The following is a 16,545-nucleotide window of genomic DNA, read 5'->3' on the forward strand; positions in this document are numbered from 1 at the left end:
AAAAATTTCGATAGGATTTCTACTTTTCAGAGTCTTCTAAGGAAATGGGATTTTTGCAATGTTTTAATTAAAAAAAATAACTCTTTTCATATTAATGTGCTGGATCCTAATGTCTTTGGTTCCTGTTCAATTATTCCTTCAAGCACTTTGTTCTCCCATGACTCTTCCTTTTTGTTACCACATCTTTTCAGAGATGAGCTTCTGGATACAACTGAACCTCTTGGTATCTGGTAGAGTCAGAGCAATCACATCTGGGAAGCTATTTATTAAGCTACACTTTTAAATATTCTAATTTAGTTTAAGAATTCAGTTTAATAGTGTACATTACATTGGCTTAAACTGATATAATTTGGATTAGTACCTAATTTTTACAAATTTGTTATTCTAATCTCCCTGAAAAAACTTTCCTTATCCCCATTCTTCTTTTCCCATTTTATCCTCCTATTTTATTGTTTCTGATCATCTCTACTTCAAATTTTTAAACTTGTAACCTACAGAAATAAATACATTTTACATATACTTTACATTATGACCCAACATATATACATATTCACACATACATATGTAAAACAAGTTTTACAAAACAGTACTTACCCGCACAATGCAACTTGATGTTGTCTATTCTGTTCTGTTCTATTCCATTCAACTTTATTATATAAGTTGCTCCTTTATAATCCTGTTATTTGACCTCATGATCCACTGATGTGTCTCAACAATATAACTTGAAAATTATTGCTAAAATAGTACTTCCTCCTGGGAGATTTTTACCCCACAGGGTTTTTATGATTGTACTCAAAGGAATTTTGTCTAATAAAGGCAAAATAGCAAATATTTCTATTTCCACTTAAAAGGGCATTATACAAAATAAAATAATTATTGAAATGTTTCCCTTAACTACACATTTGAAAGCCCACTGGAGCACATCAAGTGACAGTACATGCCAGTAAATGAAAACCAGATAAACATTATAATGATTCAGTTACACAGTTGGTTTACTACCCAACAGAGCAATTCTGGGTACCTTGATGTTTTGACTGTTATGAAGTTAATTTTGGCAAATTTGCATCATCAGATGCATGATTTATATTCATCTGATAAAAATTTTTATAGGATGCATTGTAATTGTCTCTAATATATTAGAAACCAGTTTATGAGTGAAAATAAATTATTAAATTATATCGTTTATTTTTTATTTACTGGGACTAAACTGTTCACAGTAACAATGTGTTATTTTTGAGAAGTACCTGCATGGAGTAGTGTAAAAATTCCTCTTTTGATTGTCATTGAGAAACAAAAAATAAAAAATATCAAAATTAACTAATTGATATTTTAAAACACAAAAATATAAGAATTACAAACATCAGATCATAGTTTTGACCCATTTTTGATGCTGTAACATATTACTAAAATTTCAAAGTATTTGTGTGCATTCTGTATATTGAGACCAAACAAAAGGAATTTATCAACAAATTTGCTGTTACTTACATACTTATTTATTTTTTTGTTTCTGTTTTGTTCACTAGGTTGTTGTATTTTTTAGATTCCACATATAAGTTATATCATACAGTATCTGTCTTTCCCTGTCTGACTTATTTCACTTAGCATAATACCCTCCAAGTCCATCCAAGTTGTTGCAAATGGCAAAACTTCATTCTTTTTTGTGGCTGGGTAGTATTCTCCTGTATATATATATATACTACATCTTTATCCACTCATCTGTTGATGGACATTTAGGTTGCTTCCATATCTTGGCTATTGTGTTGAATATAATGCTGCTATGAACATTGGGGTGTATGTATCTTTTCAAATTAGTGTTTTTGGTTTTTTTGGATATATACCCAGGAGTGGAATTGCTGGGTCATATGGTAGTTCTATTTTTAGTTTTTTGAGAAAATTCCATGCTGTTTTCCACAGTTAATTTACATTCCTACCAACAGTGTGCAAGGGTTTCCTTTTCTCCACATCCTTGCCAACATTTGTTATTTCACAAGAAGTGTAGCAATGGAAACATAAGGTTAGGGAATTAAGAAAATTCAATTATAAACGAACAAATTGTGTGACCTGGATTTTTTAAATTAAGCTGGTTCCTCCTCCCCTGCTACAGTATAGTTTTCAAAAGGTTAAATATTCATGACCCTCAGGCAAATATAATGTGAACCCATGTCAAAGATTTTATTTAATTCATTAATTAACGAGGAAACCAATAAGATGTTAAAACTGGTCTAAAGAGCATTTGAGAAGCTACAAACACCCACATAAGCAAAGGAATATTAGGATAAGATTTTTCAGTTAGATACAAAATTGTTACCTTTGGGGCTATCTCTGCCACCAAACAAAACAAATTATTTACATGTCTACTAGACAAAAATCTGCAAGAAATCTTTGACCCTATAGAGTTGTAAAATAGCCCAGTCAAAAGAAAGTCAAGCCCAGTTCTGCACTGAAAGAACACTTAGCAATTTCTTTTGCCTATTTTCAAGTTCTGAATAATTTTTCTGACACCTATTCTCTCAATATTTTTAATGTTGGAGTGTCCATAATCCTCTGTCTATACTCACTCCCTTAGTGATCTCAGTCAGTCTTGTGGTTATAAATTATATAAACATTCAGATGACTTCCACAGTTATATCTAAGTATAAATATTTAGACCTCCTTCCTCAACTCCAGACTTGTATATTCAACTGCCTATAGTACAGTGCTCTTAGATATCTAATGGACAGCTTAAACTCAACACATCTAAAACTAAACTCCTGGTTTTCCTTTCTATAAAAAAGCTATTACACCTATATCCCCTATCCCCCAATATTGGCTACTCTATCCTTTCAGATAAGCAGAAGTTATCAGTACCTTATTTTCTCACATTCTATAGGCAATCCTTCGGAAAATACCAATCCACCTTCAAAATACATCAGAATCTACTTCTCACCACCTCCACTGCCACCACCTCATATATCATTAGGTATGTCCCTGCAGAAGGGCTGAGCTCCAGGGAGACAACTTTCCCAAATAAAGCAGAGCTTTGATTTGTTCAAGGGTAAATGAATAGTTCTCTAAACCTGAATATACAAACTGGCTCTCCAGAAAACCTATTCTCCTGAAAAGTTCAGTAAGTCGTGTTATTGAGTAGAACATTATTTCTTTGATTTATAATTGCTATCTAGCTATTCCTAATATCCCCAAGCATGTATAAACCAACTTCCTCTATTTAAGTATGTTGTGAAAATTCTTTTTTTTTTTTTCAGTCTCGATTTTTTTTTCTATTCACTTACATAAGTGATAATAGTCACTGTTCAAAACAATGGATTTCTCTGATGTACATGTCACCCTTCAGGGAACCTGAAATGTGCTGATGCTTTAGGTATGTACCTGTGTATCTATGCAGAAAGGCTCTGTGATAGCTTTCTGGGACTACCATAGCAAAGTACCACAGACTGGCTGGCCTAAACAACAGATATGAATTTTCTCACAATCCTAGAGGCTAGAAGTCTCAGTTCAGGATGTCAGCAGGGCTGTTTTTTCCCTAGAGGCCTCTCTCCTTGGCTTGTAGATGGCCCTCTTTTCTCTGTGTCTTCACATGGTCTTCTCTCTAGTCCTGTCTGTGTCCTAATCCCTCCTTATAAGGACATCAGTCATGTTGGATTGTGGCCCACCCATTTGACTTCATCTTACTTAATTACCTCTTGAAAGAACCCATTTTGAAATACAGTCACATTCTGAGGTACTGGGGGTTAGAACTTCAACACATGAATTTTGGAGGGAGATAATTCATGCCACACTTTCACTTCAGTAATGGACAGAGATGTCATGTTAACTTAGATAACTGGCACAAATGCAAAAGAGTGATCTGAGATCTGAGTCACCAGCTTGCGTGTCAAGATTCCAAAATAATGGAATTCAGGGCCCAGCCTGGGGGCATCCCTTACCTTCATGTACCCTTTGGTTTGAGGTATCTACTAATCTCAGGTCCAGCAAATGAGTACAGTATATTTGTTTGTATCTCTCTCTTGACTCAACACAGATGAAAAGATTGAAAAACAGAGATAAAAGAGTTGCATCAGTAACAAGTCATACTCTTTGCAAATGGTAGTGGAAAAGAAGACTACCTTCTGTACTTACGAAGACTGAGTATTGTGTTTTGTTTTCACATTAATTGTAGATACCAATTTTATATACAAAATAATTCACTAAATAACTCACATAAAATCAAGGGATTTTAAAATTTGTCAAAGTCTTTTTCTCTGTTGTTAAGCAGAAAATCTAGAAGAGTTCTGTAGTTGGAGACAATAGGCTAAATCAAAGAAGGAGAAAATAGTTATGATTTTTAAAACCACTGAAGCTTTAAGTGTCTGCCAGTGTTCTGGTGATTTGGGGCTGAAATCTGCTCTGTTCCTTACTTTCCTTTGTCAGCAGTGTTCACCATGGCAACCTCAATAAAACTCCCCTCACAAATGTTTTTCTTCTAGAGTGCAAAGCACCTTTTTAAAGAAGGCCGACAACCTGGTAGGAATGGGTGTTTGGAAAAAACCAAATGAAAACTATTCTTTCTTCATGGTTGCTGTAGGTGGCAGGAGGTGAGGACATTATACAGGGGATAAAGTTGGATGAAAAACACATTTTACCTTGTTTTGAAATAAAAATTTGTTTTTTTTTGAGGTATAAAATTAGTTTAAAATATGTTAGAGAAACTTTTCCCTTTCATAACATTTCTTTATTTCTCATCTTAGAATTTGGACAAGCTTTGTCCATACAAATTCATGAGCCACTTTCGAATGTGGATTTTGTATGGACAACTTTAGCCAATTACCTGATTTAGTGAAAGCTGCTTGGGTCCAGAGCCATTTCTTGGGACTACTTTGGTAAACTTAACTAATGTGGGATTTTGAGCACACCATTAAATCTCTCTGGGTTCCTTCTAGTTCCCCCCGATAAAATGTGGAGGCAGTAGAAGCCCAGGAGTTCTCAGCCTTAGAATCACATTAGAATCAAGTGGAAATGTTTTGAAAATGCCAGTGCTAGGGCCTTACCCAGAGATTATATTTTAAGGTCTAGGTGATACTCCGATGTAAGATTTTTTCTTTTTAAGTTCCCAAGGCAATTTTAATGTCTAGCTAGACTTAAGAATCACTGTATTTATTGATCTCAAAGAATCCTTCCAACTACACCTTTCTAAGGCACTGATGTACAAGTTGACTCCAGCAGGGCTTGACTCTGATAGGAGTGCTGATTAAGTACCTTTGCTTTCAAATTTATGTATCGTTTGTTTCAAGATTCAGGAAAGAATGGCATTAGCTTTTAATTTAGTAGCCTAGCATCTTTATTCCTGCTTATCCATTCATTATCCAGAATAAGCCCAAAAGTCATGTCATTGTTCAGTGCAGAAGTAATATCTTCACTTTCAAAACACATTGGTTTTCAAAGAATTTTATTGCTTAGAGGTTGGTCAAAAGGCATTAACTAGATACAATATTATATTATTTTTTTCTGTGTGTGAAAATGGCCAAGACAAAGTTAAGAGCAGATTTTTCAAATGACGACTCCATAACTCTTTGTTGCCATAGTGGATAACTTTTCTCTTTAGAACAGTGGGTCTCAATCCTGATGGCACTTCAGAATTGCCTGGGAAGCTTTTTAAAAATCTTCATGCTTAGGCTATCAGAATCGCTGGACCAGGCACCAGTTCTTTGAAAGCTTGCCTGGTAATTACAAAATGGAGCCAGGGCTGAGAACTGCTTGCTCTAGAATGAAGTTGTGTGGACAAATTGGGTCAAGCAACTGGCCAGTGATGAAATGCTAAGAGTGTGTTAGCCATCTCCTTGATTAGAAAGAGCACCTCCTTTTCCCCTGTGGATAACACTGTCAGAGATGATTATTCTTCTTTTGCTAAAATTACCACTGTGAGGAAAATCTATTCCTTTAAATGTTCAGCATTATTAGACTACAACTATTTCTACTGAAGGTGGCAAATGAAACGTTTCCTTAAGCTGATGAATAAAATCTAGGCCTGTCTTCTCACAGATCCCTTTGAAGATGATTGAAATAGTGGGTAAAAGAAGGACAAAACACAGCAAGTTTTTAGGAAATTAATTTGTTAGGTTAAATTGCAACTCAAAAAGACCCAATGGTGTATGCCTTTTAAGTTTCAGCTTTGTTGTTTCCTGATAGGTAAAAACTGCATTTCAGCATTATTCCTCTGTGATTTTCCTCTGTAAATTGTGATAGTCACTGGAAACTTAAAGAGTCCAGAGCCTCAATACTGTAGTATCAAATGTGTGCTAAATTGTCATTCTGGAGCTTGGTTCTGGTGTCTCCCCAAAGCCTATAAATCATCATCAAACAAGCAAATCAAGTAATTAAGCTCTCTGGCCTGAATCTGATCTATACTTTCCACCTTAAGCCTAAAAAGGTATCCATTCATGTGGCTAGTTAAGTCCTCCAATAAAGAATCTGGATCAGGGAAATGATTTGCTAATGCTTTTCGCAAACATGGGGAAAGGGAGCTCATTTCCTCCCATCACACACCCCAAACCCACTGTGTTTTCAGTGGCCACGACAGAAAGCCAAAGCTGACATACATGGAAAAAGAATGACAGAAGTATTAACAGGAGTTAGTAAGAAAAGTGTTGCCTTCACAAATTACATCTGAGCTCTTCTTGAGATGACTCCAGGGCATGTTGCAAATTCAACAATTTATGATCAGTTGCCTTTTATCCTTAAAATCACGCAAAACAAGCAATTTTTTTAGAATGCAGTAAATGGTTTAATATTTATGGACTTGAGAAAGAACTTGAATTAAAATTCAGTCTGGGATCTGAATTAGCACCACCAGAATATAGAAGGAATTTAATATGCATGCACGAATTAGTTTTAATAACATACATAAGTAAAATACATTTGTTTTACTTGATACGGTTGTTTTGGAGGACCTTCTTGGTGTTGAACTTATTTTTATTAGTTGGCTGGGCATGATACAGGTTGAACACCCCTTAGTTCCAGGGCCTTGGCAAAATTCACCTCCAATGGCTTTCCCGTGCCTTTGGTGAGCCTTAGGAATAGGATGCAACCTCGGAAACGAATGTTGGTTGTCAGGCCAAACTGGTTGAGGCCCTCTGAAAAACCAAGCAAGGAGGGCTCAGTTTTGAAATTCAGCTACTATGTTAAGAGCATGCTTCAAAGTCAGCTGTTAGCTTAAGATGCAATTGGAATGCTATTTTATGTAAAGTTAGTGATTTTGTTCTTAGCTTTACTAACAGTTAAACTGGTAGAGAAACATCAACTTTTTTATAGTTACGTATTATGAAATATGGAGACATCTACAATTACACATTTGAAGACATCAAAGAATTTGGTTTGGAAGGGACAAGTTTACAGTTGTGAATTAAAATTATTAAATTTTATTTAATGAACCAAAGTGACTGATCAAATACTTTAAGTACTGAATTAGGACATGGACTTTTAATGGTGACTTTATTACTTTCTTCCTTTGGAAAGATAAATCCCAAATGGTTAAGTTTGTTGTGAACTCACACAAAATCTTTCTCTTCTTAAGGAGAGAGTCCCTTCTTTTAGCAGGCCTACTAGATGCTAAGATCCCATTTTGTAGACAGACTGTAAATGGCGAAGTATATTATCTCCTTCATAATACCTTGGGGTTTATCCTGATTGAAGCAGAAGGAGATATTTTCTTTTTTTTTTTTTTTTTGTCCCCGAAAAAAAATATATATATTTTTTTGCCTGCGCCATGAGGCATGCAGGATCTTAGTTCTCCGACCCACCAGGGATCGAATCCATGCTCTCTACAGTGGAAGCACGGAGTCCTAACCACTGGACGGCCAGGGAATTCCCAGAAGGAGATATTTTCAAAAACCCAGGAGCAATTTTGGAAAGAGGAACTCAGAATTGGTCTCCATGACTTCTATATCTTTTCCATCATCAACTGCTGCTGAATATACATTTTGCTTGTTTTGTTAAGGAGACGAGCTCTATATAAATGGGGACAAAGGTTTCTCTTGCCAAAATACTGAAAGACCATTCCAGGAGTCTGCGTTATTACAGTATTTATTAAGAGGCTCTTGGCTTACTTCTTATCAAGTTGGGCACTCTTGTTTATAGGCACTTTAGGTAACTCTCTGTGGTTCACATGCTATATTTAATGTGCTGGAGAGGTATTTTTGAATGCAGATTTATTGCTTGGGTTTCTTTGTAATATAAACTCTATAATAGCCTAAGGGGGAAATTAGCTATGTTTAACCCAATGATTTCCAGAACTTGAGGAAATAAGTTCCATAACATTTTATGATTCCTCTGGTATATTAATTTTTAAAAAATGAGAAAGAACACCAATTCTGGCCCTGATTGCTGTAAAATGCCTCAAATCTTTTATAAGCCAAATTCATTTCCTCTAGCCTCCATCTCCCCACGAATGAAATTTTGGAGGCAATCATGAAAAGTTCAGTCCCATGAGGTTTATATAAGTAAAATGCTCATTTTACACACTAGAAATGTCAGATAATGTATTATTTATTGGAGCAGATTCTAAAGCTAGGAAGCAAGTATACTTAAGCACACATTCTTGGACGTATTTATAGAATATAAATGTGTTCAAAACCACTAACAAAACACAGCAAAGATATTCTTGATGGGGTAGGCAACACTCACCCGGGAACCCTCCAACAAACACGGGGTCATTTGTATCAGCGGATGTAGATGCTAGATTTGGGCTCTGGGCTTCCACCTGGTTCCCATCTACTGTCAGCTCGATTCGGTGCTTGACCTTGTTGGCCGTGACTTTATGCCACTGTCCGTCACACAAATACCCTGGGATCCCAGCATCATAGACAGCAGTGAATCGGCCGGCACCATTGTCCACATGAAACATAAGCTAGAAAGCAGGAAATTGAACAGCCACAGATGGTTTCATTGGAAGGGTGTCATGGTGGTTCACAAAGTAAAAATTATCTCTAGGAAAGTCATTAGCTGAAATAGTTTGAAATGAATGTAACTTAGGCATATTAAATAAAAAAAAAAAAAACTTGACAGAAATTAAAATGCAGATTTAATAACCAGGAGTCACAAATTATGCTCTTTACTTTCGGACATTGTTGGGAGCAATAGGCAAGATGTATGAGGCTGGTGATAACTAACTCTGCTTTCAGAAAATGTGAAATACAATTTGAGGCCAGGTGACAAAAAAAGGATGTAGTATACACTGGGAAAAATTCTACCACAGATCTTTCCAGAGTGTGGGAGTTCTTAGGAATCTGGTTTACAAATTCATTTGAAAGGATGATTTTTTTTTAAATTTAAGATTTTGATGTTTTAATTGTATATTTTTTCCTTCACAGAATCTATTTTATATATAGGATTGAGAGTACATTTTGGGGCGAGTTTCATGTCACAGTTACCAAAGCCTTTGAGCCAGAAGGCCAGTTCAGTTGTTAACAATGAAGAACTTAGACTAGGAGTTCTTGTCTAAATGAGAAAAATCTGTTTTTAGTAACGCAGAATGGGCCCTGAAACTTGAGATTGCAGAATTCTTTTGAAGCTGATGAAGAAAAGAAACATACTGAAACTTTAAAAACAGTCAATTTGGCAAAACATTTGAGAAGGTAAAAGAAAAGAAATAGGGGTTTAAAAAAGAAGCTTAAAAGTGCAAGTAAATAGGTGAAAAGTTGGTAAACTATACAGTGATGTAAGTATTAGTTAAGATTGTACTGTATTGGGTGAAATCTGTAACAAGGGAATTTGGCATATAAGAAGAGCTTGGTGAGAAATCCATATGCACTGTGATGGAACCTGACACCCTGACAAGTTGCAGAGAACTGTGCTTATAATCAGGTGACGAGCTACACTGACAAGATGCAGTGAAACTGTGTGTTGAAAATCTGGCAAAACTCTTAAGTGTTGCTTATTCCCCCTTTTTGTCTCTGTGCTCCTGGATCTTTTTGCTTTACTGCCTTTGAGGATGGTTTGAAGACTGAGAGGAAGGAGGGAAGAGGATAAGGAAAGCGTATTGTAGGTCAGTGTGTGGTTTTTCTTCTTGGGAGGCAACGGCACCCTAGGAGTGGAAACGTGAACAGGGCTGCAGTATGATTCCTGTTGAAAAGGCAGATAGGAAACTTGTGAAATTTCTTGCTTTGCCTTCCTCTTTTTACCTGTGCCCTATAGTACAAAGTACATGAAAACTGGTTATCTCACTGCTGGTTGCCGCTCATAAGCAAGTAGGGACAGAAAAGGCAGTTAGAATTAGATTATCCATTGTGAGCAAACTGGCACAATACTTTATATTCTACTAATATAACTTTATTATAAATTTGTTCTATTGTGCAATGGTATGTGGATGCTTTTAAATAAATTGAGAAATCAATATGTCAACTAGACATCTTCATTTCTGAGAGGTGCCTACCCTGTTATAAGAGGCAAAGACTGATTTTAGACAACCTAAGCCCTTTTTTTCCCACTGGAATTGATAGTTTCATAGAGCATGGATTCATAAAGAGGAGAATAACTTTACTTTTAGCCACATAGTAACTAGCTTGAGATCCAAAACCACTTTAGGCCATTATTAGCACAGTTGGCTTACCGTAGAATTAGCACATTTAAAGTTTACACTGGTCTACGAATAAGTGTGTTGAAAACACACAAGAATTGAGATAATCCAGAAGGATGAAAAGATACAATCTAGCTTTCTCCCAACAAAGACAAGAGCAAGGCTTCAAAACAGAGCAGACGTAGAGAATGGACTTGAGGACACGGGGAGGGGGAAGGGTAAGCTGGGACGAAGTGAGAGTAGCATTGACATGTATACACTACCAAATGTAAGATAGATAGCTAGTGGGAAGCAGCCGCATAGCACAGGGAGATCAGCTCGGTGCTTTGTGACCACCTAGAGGGGTGGGATAGGGAGAGTGGGAGAGAGACGCAAGAGGGAGGAGATATGGGGATATATGTATACACATAGCTGACTCACTTTGTTATAAAGCAGAAACTAACACAACATTGTAAAGCAATTATACTCCAATAAAGATGTTAAAAAAAAAATAGAGCTTTCTACATGGAAACGACAATATCGTGAAGAGAGCAGAAATATTTAGACAGCTGATGCCCACCTTTTCAGCAATCATTTCAATACCCATTCCATCCATTTTCTGGCTGCTGATTCCCAGAAGAACTCCAGTGGTTCTAGTTGTGCGGAATTCAAATTCTACAAGAAGGTCCAATCCTACTTTGAACCCATCAACTGTAAAATGAAAACATTTTTAAAAAATTGTGGATTAGAGTTTAGGAATTGTTAATTCAAATTTGTACAATGCAATGGTTTTATTAGCTTTCAATTCATGTGTTAGACAACTATAAGTGCCAGACTTTCATATGGCCTACACCTCCACCATTTATAGTTATTGCTTATTTTCTTGGCTGCCTTCTTTCCTAGAATATAAATTCTGTGAGGGCAAGGACTTTGTCTATATTGCTCACCATTTTATTCTTGGGCTTACCAAAGTATCTGACACATGGTGGAGGTTGAATATATATTTGTTGAATGAATGAATGAATGAATGAATGAACACAGACTAAGATTGACTCAAAGAATCTCACAGCCAGGTGTGCTTGTCAGAAGTCTTGCTGCTGGATGAAGTCAAGCATTTCAATGATTCTTCAGTAAAATTTTACTGGGGCACTCTAAATGGTACCACGATGATCTGAAAGGGCTCAAATATCCCCAAACATTTTATTTATAAAGAAAGGAATTACAAATACAATTTTGAAGGATAAGATTCTGGGACATAAATCGACTTTTCTAGTTCATCAAGTTAAGTCTTTTCTCTATAATTTTCCATATTTGATTCATTGGTTTACTTAATCTTATAGCAAGTATTTAAGACATGCTTCTTAGAAACAAAGTGCTCCATTAAGATCAGGCTAGTCTAGACCTGCATGAAATATTAGAGGAAAACTCATAGAAATTTTTTCCAGGTCTCCTATTTATTAAGCAAGAAATAAATGCTATGTGTAACCACAACTATCTCCAATGAAGGGAGGCCGCTGTTATGTGAAAGACTTTTTTTTTTTCTACCGAGAACCTTGATGAGTTTGAATGGACAAAGACGGGCTTAGGGCAGATTTTAAGAATAAAGGGTAGAAGAAGCTGGAGTTTTCTGCAAAATAAAACGATGATTTTGTTTCTGTTCCTGAAAGGAGGATAAGGAAAAGAGAGAAATAACATGAAGCCATTCAGCAGAGGATAGGGGGAGTGAAGAAGCTATTAAACCCCCAGAAACTGGGTACCTGGAAAGCTTTTAAGGACAAAGGTGTCAAAGGTTTAAATTGAAGTTGTATATTTTCCAGTAATGTAACCTCCTCTGACCACCCAAGTCTTACATAGATTGTATTACACTGTGTGTTGAGGTGATGGCAGGAGCTATTGGAAACTGGGGAAGTGGCTAATTTTCTGGTCCAGTTTGATCTCGAACCAAAAGAGCCCAGGCAGGATGGTAAGTTAATCTGTTAACTGCAGAAGTTGAAGCTGAAGCTTGCCATCAATTTGACGAAGCTAATGCCAGCTATCTGAATTTGCAGAAAACTTGAGAAAAGCTTTGGGCTTTCACAGAACATGGAATTTGGGGTTCAACATAACCTCCAACATTTCAATATTTAACATATCCTGTGTTTCTCTGTTTTCTGCTTCTGCACAGGGGAAATTTCCCACGTATCCCCTGTTGGAGGGCCCTGCTCTTCCGTCTCCAACCTTTGCATGTGTGTTCAACTCATCTTTTAAACCTACCTCAAATGTCAATTCCTCCATAAAACCCTTCCTGATTTCCCCAAATTAATGTTTCCTTAAAATATCCACAGAACCTTGCTTGTGTGTCTTCTACAGTTTCTAGTTATTTTTTACTTGTCTTCTTGTGATTTCTGAGCATAAAGAATCTTATCTATCGATAGCATGTTCTTGAAGGAAGGAGATGACATCTTATTTACTTCTGTTTCCCATGTTAACTTCTACATATCATGTACTCATTAATTTTTTTCTAACGAGCAAATGCATGTTCCTATGGTAACCATAGGACTGATTCTATCTTAAAAGTATGTTAATGTCAGATTTTTTTGTTTTTATGTACAAGTTGTTTCGTATTTTTCTTTCCAAATTGTACACTCACTGTCAGTGATCCAGACCTGCACTGAAAATGCTCACTGGAACGGGGGAGATACTTAAAGAAAGTCAGGGAAAGGTGCCAGTCATCATTACCATCAGCAAGAAATGGGCACCAGTATGTGTGCATTGTGTGTGTGAGGGGAGAGTATGAAATGGAAACTTGCAAGGAATTGAACAGAGGAAGAAAGGAAAATGCTATCTCATCTCCAGAAAGAAAGGTGGATGGGGAAATATGGAAAGTAGATACATTACATAATATAAACTATGAACCTTCTTGCAGAATTACATTTATTTTGCTATTATCGATCTCCAGGGAAGGAGATGGAATAAACTCGCCAAATAGCCTTTTACTTTATTTCTTCTATGAGTTCTTATCAGAATCGGACACATTAATCTTTAAGAGGCATTTTTTATTACTTCTAAAAGTTTTTATTTCTGGTTTAAACAAAGGATGCTAGTTTCAGACCCCAGGGACTTTTATTTTCCCACACAAACAAGAAGTCAATATTTGGACTTAGTTAATATTCAACAGAAAGGACATGGAAGCACCTCACCTGCTTTGGCAAAACCCGTTCCATCAAAATATGCTCCTTTCTGAGCATTTGCAAAACACGTCCCGACACGGTAGCTGGAGGTTGGCTGTTCAAGATCAGCAGGGGCTTCTGCCATCTGAAGATTCCTGATGCAGCCATCGATGCTGTAGGTCACCTAAATATTCAGGTCAGAAGAAACACATATCGGGTTTTACCAGAAGTTTGCCTTTATGTGGAATGCAATCATTGGTAGGGTGTTCTGTGTGTATAAACATCTGCCGATTGTCCTAGGACATCTCCAGAACTGCCCAGATCGGCACCATCACCCCAGGCTTCAGAGCACAGGTGCAGAGAATCCGGTGTTGTGCTTCGCAGCTAAGACAGTGGTCCCCATCCCCCGGGCGGTGGACTGGCCTGTTAGGAACCGGGCGGCGCAGCAGGAGATGAGGGGCGGGTGAACGAGCGAAGCTTCATCTGTATTTACAGCTGTTCCACATCGCTCACATTCACCTGAGCTCCGCCTCCTGTCAGCATTATGGTGAGTTGTATAATTATTTCATTATATATTACAATGTAATAATAATAGAAATAAAGTGCACAATAAATGTAGTGCTCTTGAATCATCCCCAAACCATCTCCCCTGCCCCACGGTCTGTGGAAAAATTGTCTTCCACGAAACTGGTCCCTGGTGCCAAAAAGGTTGGGGACCACTGAACTAGGATGTATCTAGCCTGGAATATGATTGTTTTGATATTCTAAATACTGCACACTACGTCTCTAGTGGGACCACTGGTTTGACAGAACTCTGGGCCCCCTATGGAAATTGTAACTTTTAATTAGTCTCTTATGCTTCTATTTCATGTTTCTAGTAACAGTTTATTAACCTTACTATATATACATTTTTTTCACAATCTATGTTCAAATTCTACTTGAAAAGATAATTAGGTTTGGTTCAGTGCTTCTTCCTTATGAAAATCTAAGGAAAGCAGTGGATACTTTCCTAAGAAAATGCACATACACATGAAACTTGAAAGCTTGCATGAAACATTCAAAGTTTAGGGACTTTAGAAATAAATCAATCATACTCTGCTTCATTATATTTCATCTGGGTTAAGGCATGCACGTTAATCACTCTTGCCACTCTCTGTTCAGAGACTCTCATTTTGATTGGCCTGTGTAGCATAGCCAATAGCTATGAAGGGGAAGTAATACTGATCATCCACAAGAGGAGCCAAATACTGAGAATTGTATCCATCATGAACAATTGTCTTTGATGAAGAACAACTCTACATCATCACGTGTTCTAATTTGAGCATAGAAATGAATCACACTTGTGTGTAGTGCATTTTCTAAAAACACTAATCCCCTGTGCTTCTTAAAAGAATGCTTTCCAAAGCCAACCAGGACACATGGTCTGACAAAAAATTATTTTGTGAATACTGATTTACAAGATTTGTGAGGACTTTAAATTCTGACTCCAGTATTGGATAACAGTACTCTAGATCAGGGATCCCCAATCCCCACGGTACTGGTCCATGGCCTGTTAGGAACTGGGCTGCACAGCAGGAGGTGAGGGGTGGGAGAGTGAGTGAAGCTTCATCTGTATTTACAGCCGCTCCCCATCGCTTGCATTTCTGCCTGAGCTCCGCCTCCTGTCACATCAGTGGCGGCATTAGATTCTCACAGGAGTGTGAACCCTACCGAACTGCACATGCAGGGGATCTGGGTTGCACGCTCCTTATGAGAATCTAATGCCTGATGATCTGAGGTGGAGCTGAGGCAGAGATGCTAGCGCTGGGGAGCGGCTGCAAACACAGATTATCATTAGCAGAGAGGTGTGACTGCACAGAGACCATAATAAATCAATTGCTTGCAGACTCATATCAAAGCCCTATCAGTGAGTGGCAAGTGACAATTAAGCCGCATCTTACAGAGTAGACTGGACATAAGCAACACACTTCGGGTGTCACTGTCTCCCGTCACCCCCAGACGGGACCATCTAGTTGCAGGAAAACAAGCTCAGGGCTCCCACTGATTCTGCATTATGGTGAGTTGTATAATTATTTCATTATATATTACAATGTAACAATAATAGAAATAAAGTGCACAATAAATGTAATGCACTTGAATCATCCCAAAACCACCCTGTGCCACTCCACCTCCCCGCACCGGGTCTGTGGGAAAACTGTCTTCCACAAAACGGGTCCCTGGTGCCAAAAAGGTTGGGGACCACTGCTCTAGATACTGCATCTCTCAATATTTGCTAAATCTCTAGTCCTGAAACAATACCATCAATATCATCATTATCATCTTCCTTGTTGTCTTAGTGCTTTTTCTTTTTTTTTGAGACAATTTTTTATTTTTTTTTTATTGAAGTATAGTTGATTTACAATGTGTTAATTTTTGCTGGACAGCAAAGTGATTCAGTTATACATATATATACATTCTTTTTCATATTCTTTTCCATGATGGTGTATCACAGGATACTGAATATAGTGCCCTGTGCTGTACAGTAGTAACTTGTTTTTATTTATTTATTTATTTATTTATTTATTTATTATTATTTTTTAATCATCACTGTATACATGTCAATCCCAATCGCCCAATTCAGCACACCACCATCCCCACCCCACTGCAGTTTTCCCCCCTTGGTGTCCATACGTTTGTTCTCTACATCTGTGTCTCAACTTCTGCCCTGCAAACCGGTTCATCTGTACCATTTTTCTAGGTTCCACATACATGTGTTAATATACGATATTTGTTTTTCTCTTTCTGACTTACTTCACTCTGTATGACAGTCTCTAGATCCATCCACGTCTCAACAAATGACTCAATTTCGTTCTTTTTATGGCTAATATTCCA

At 37.2% G+C, this 16,545-nt stretch overlaps 1 protein-coding gene across 2 annotated transcripts in view; it reads right to left on the reverse strand.

Annotated features, from left to right (window-relative positions):
- Positions 1-6,924: 6,924 nt before the first annotated feature.
- LAMA2 (laminin subunit alpha 2) overlaps positions 6,925-16,545 on the reverse strand; it is a 623,525-nt gene continuing 613,904 nt past the window's right edge. For both annotated transcript variants that reach the window (XM_068551053.1, XM_068551052.1), the window contains 4 exons: positions 13,705-13,858; positions 11,106-11,236; positions 8,656-8,878; positions 6,925-7,106 (listed from right to left, as the gene is read on the reverse strand). In XM_068551053.1, coding sequence (XP_068407154.1) covers positions 6,949-7,106; positions 8,656-8,878; positions 11,106-11,236; positions 13,705-13,858 — 666 coding nt within the window. In that variant the 3' untranslated portion in view covers positions 6,925-6,948. The remainder of the gene's footprint in view (positions 7,107-8,655; positions 8,879-11,105; positions 11,237-13,704; positions 13,859-16,545) is intronic.

Source organism: Eschrichtius robustus, chromosome 9 (genome assembly GCF_028021215.1).
Source record: "Eschrichtius robustus isolate mEscRob2 chromosome 9, mEscRob2.pri, whole genome shotgun sequence".
NCBI lineage: Eukaryota > Metazoa > Chordata > Mammalia > Artiodactyla > Eschrichtiidae > Eschrichtius > Eschrichtius robustus.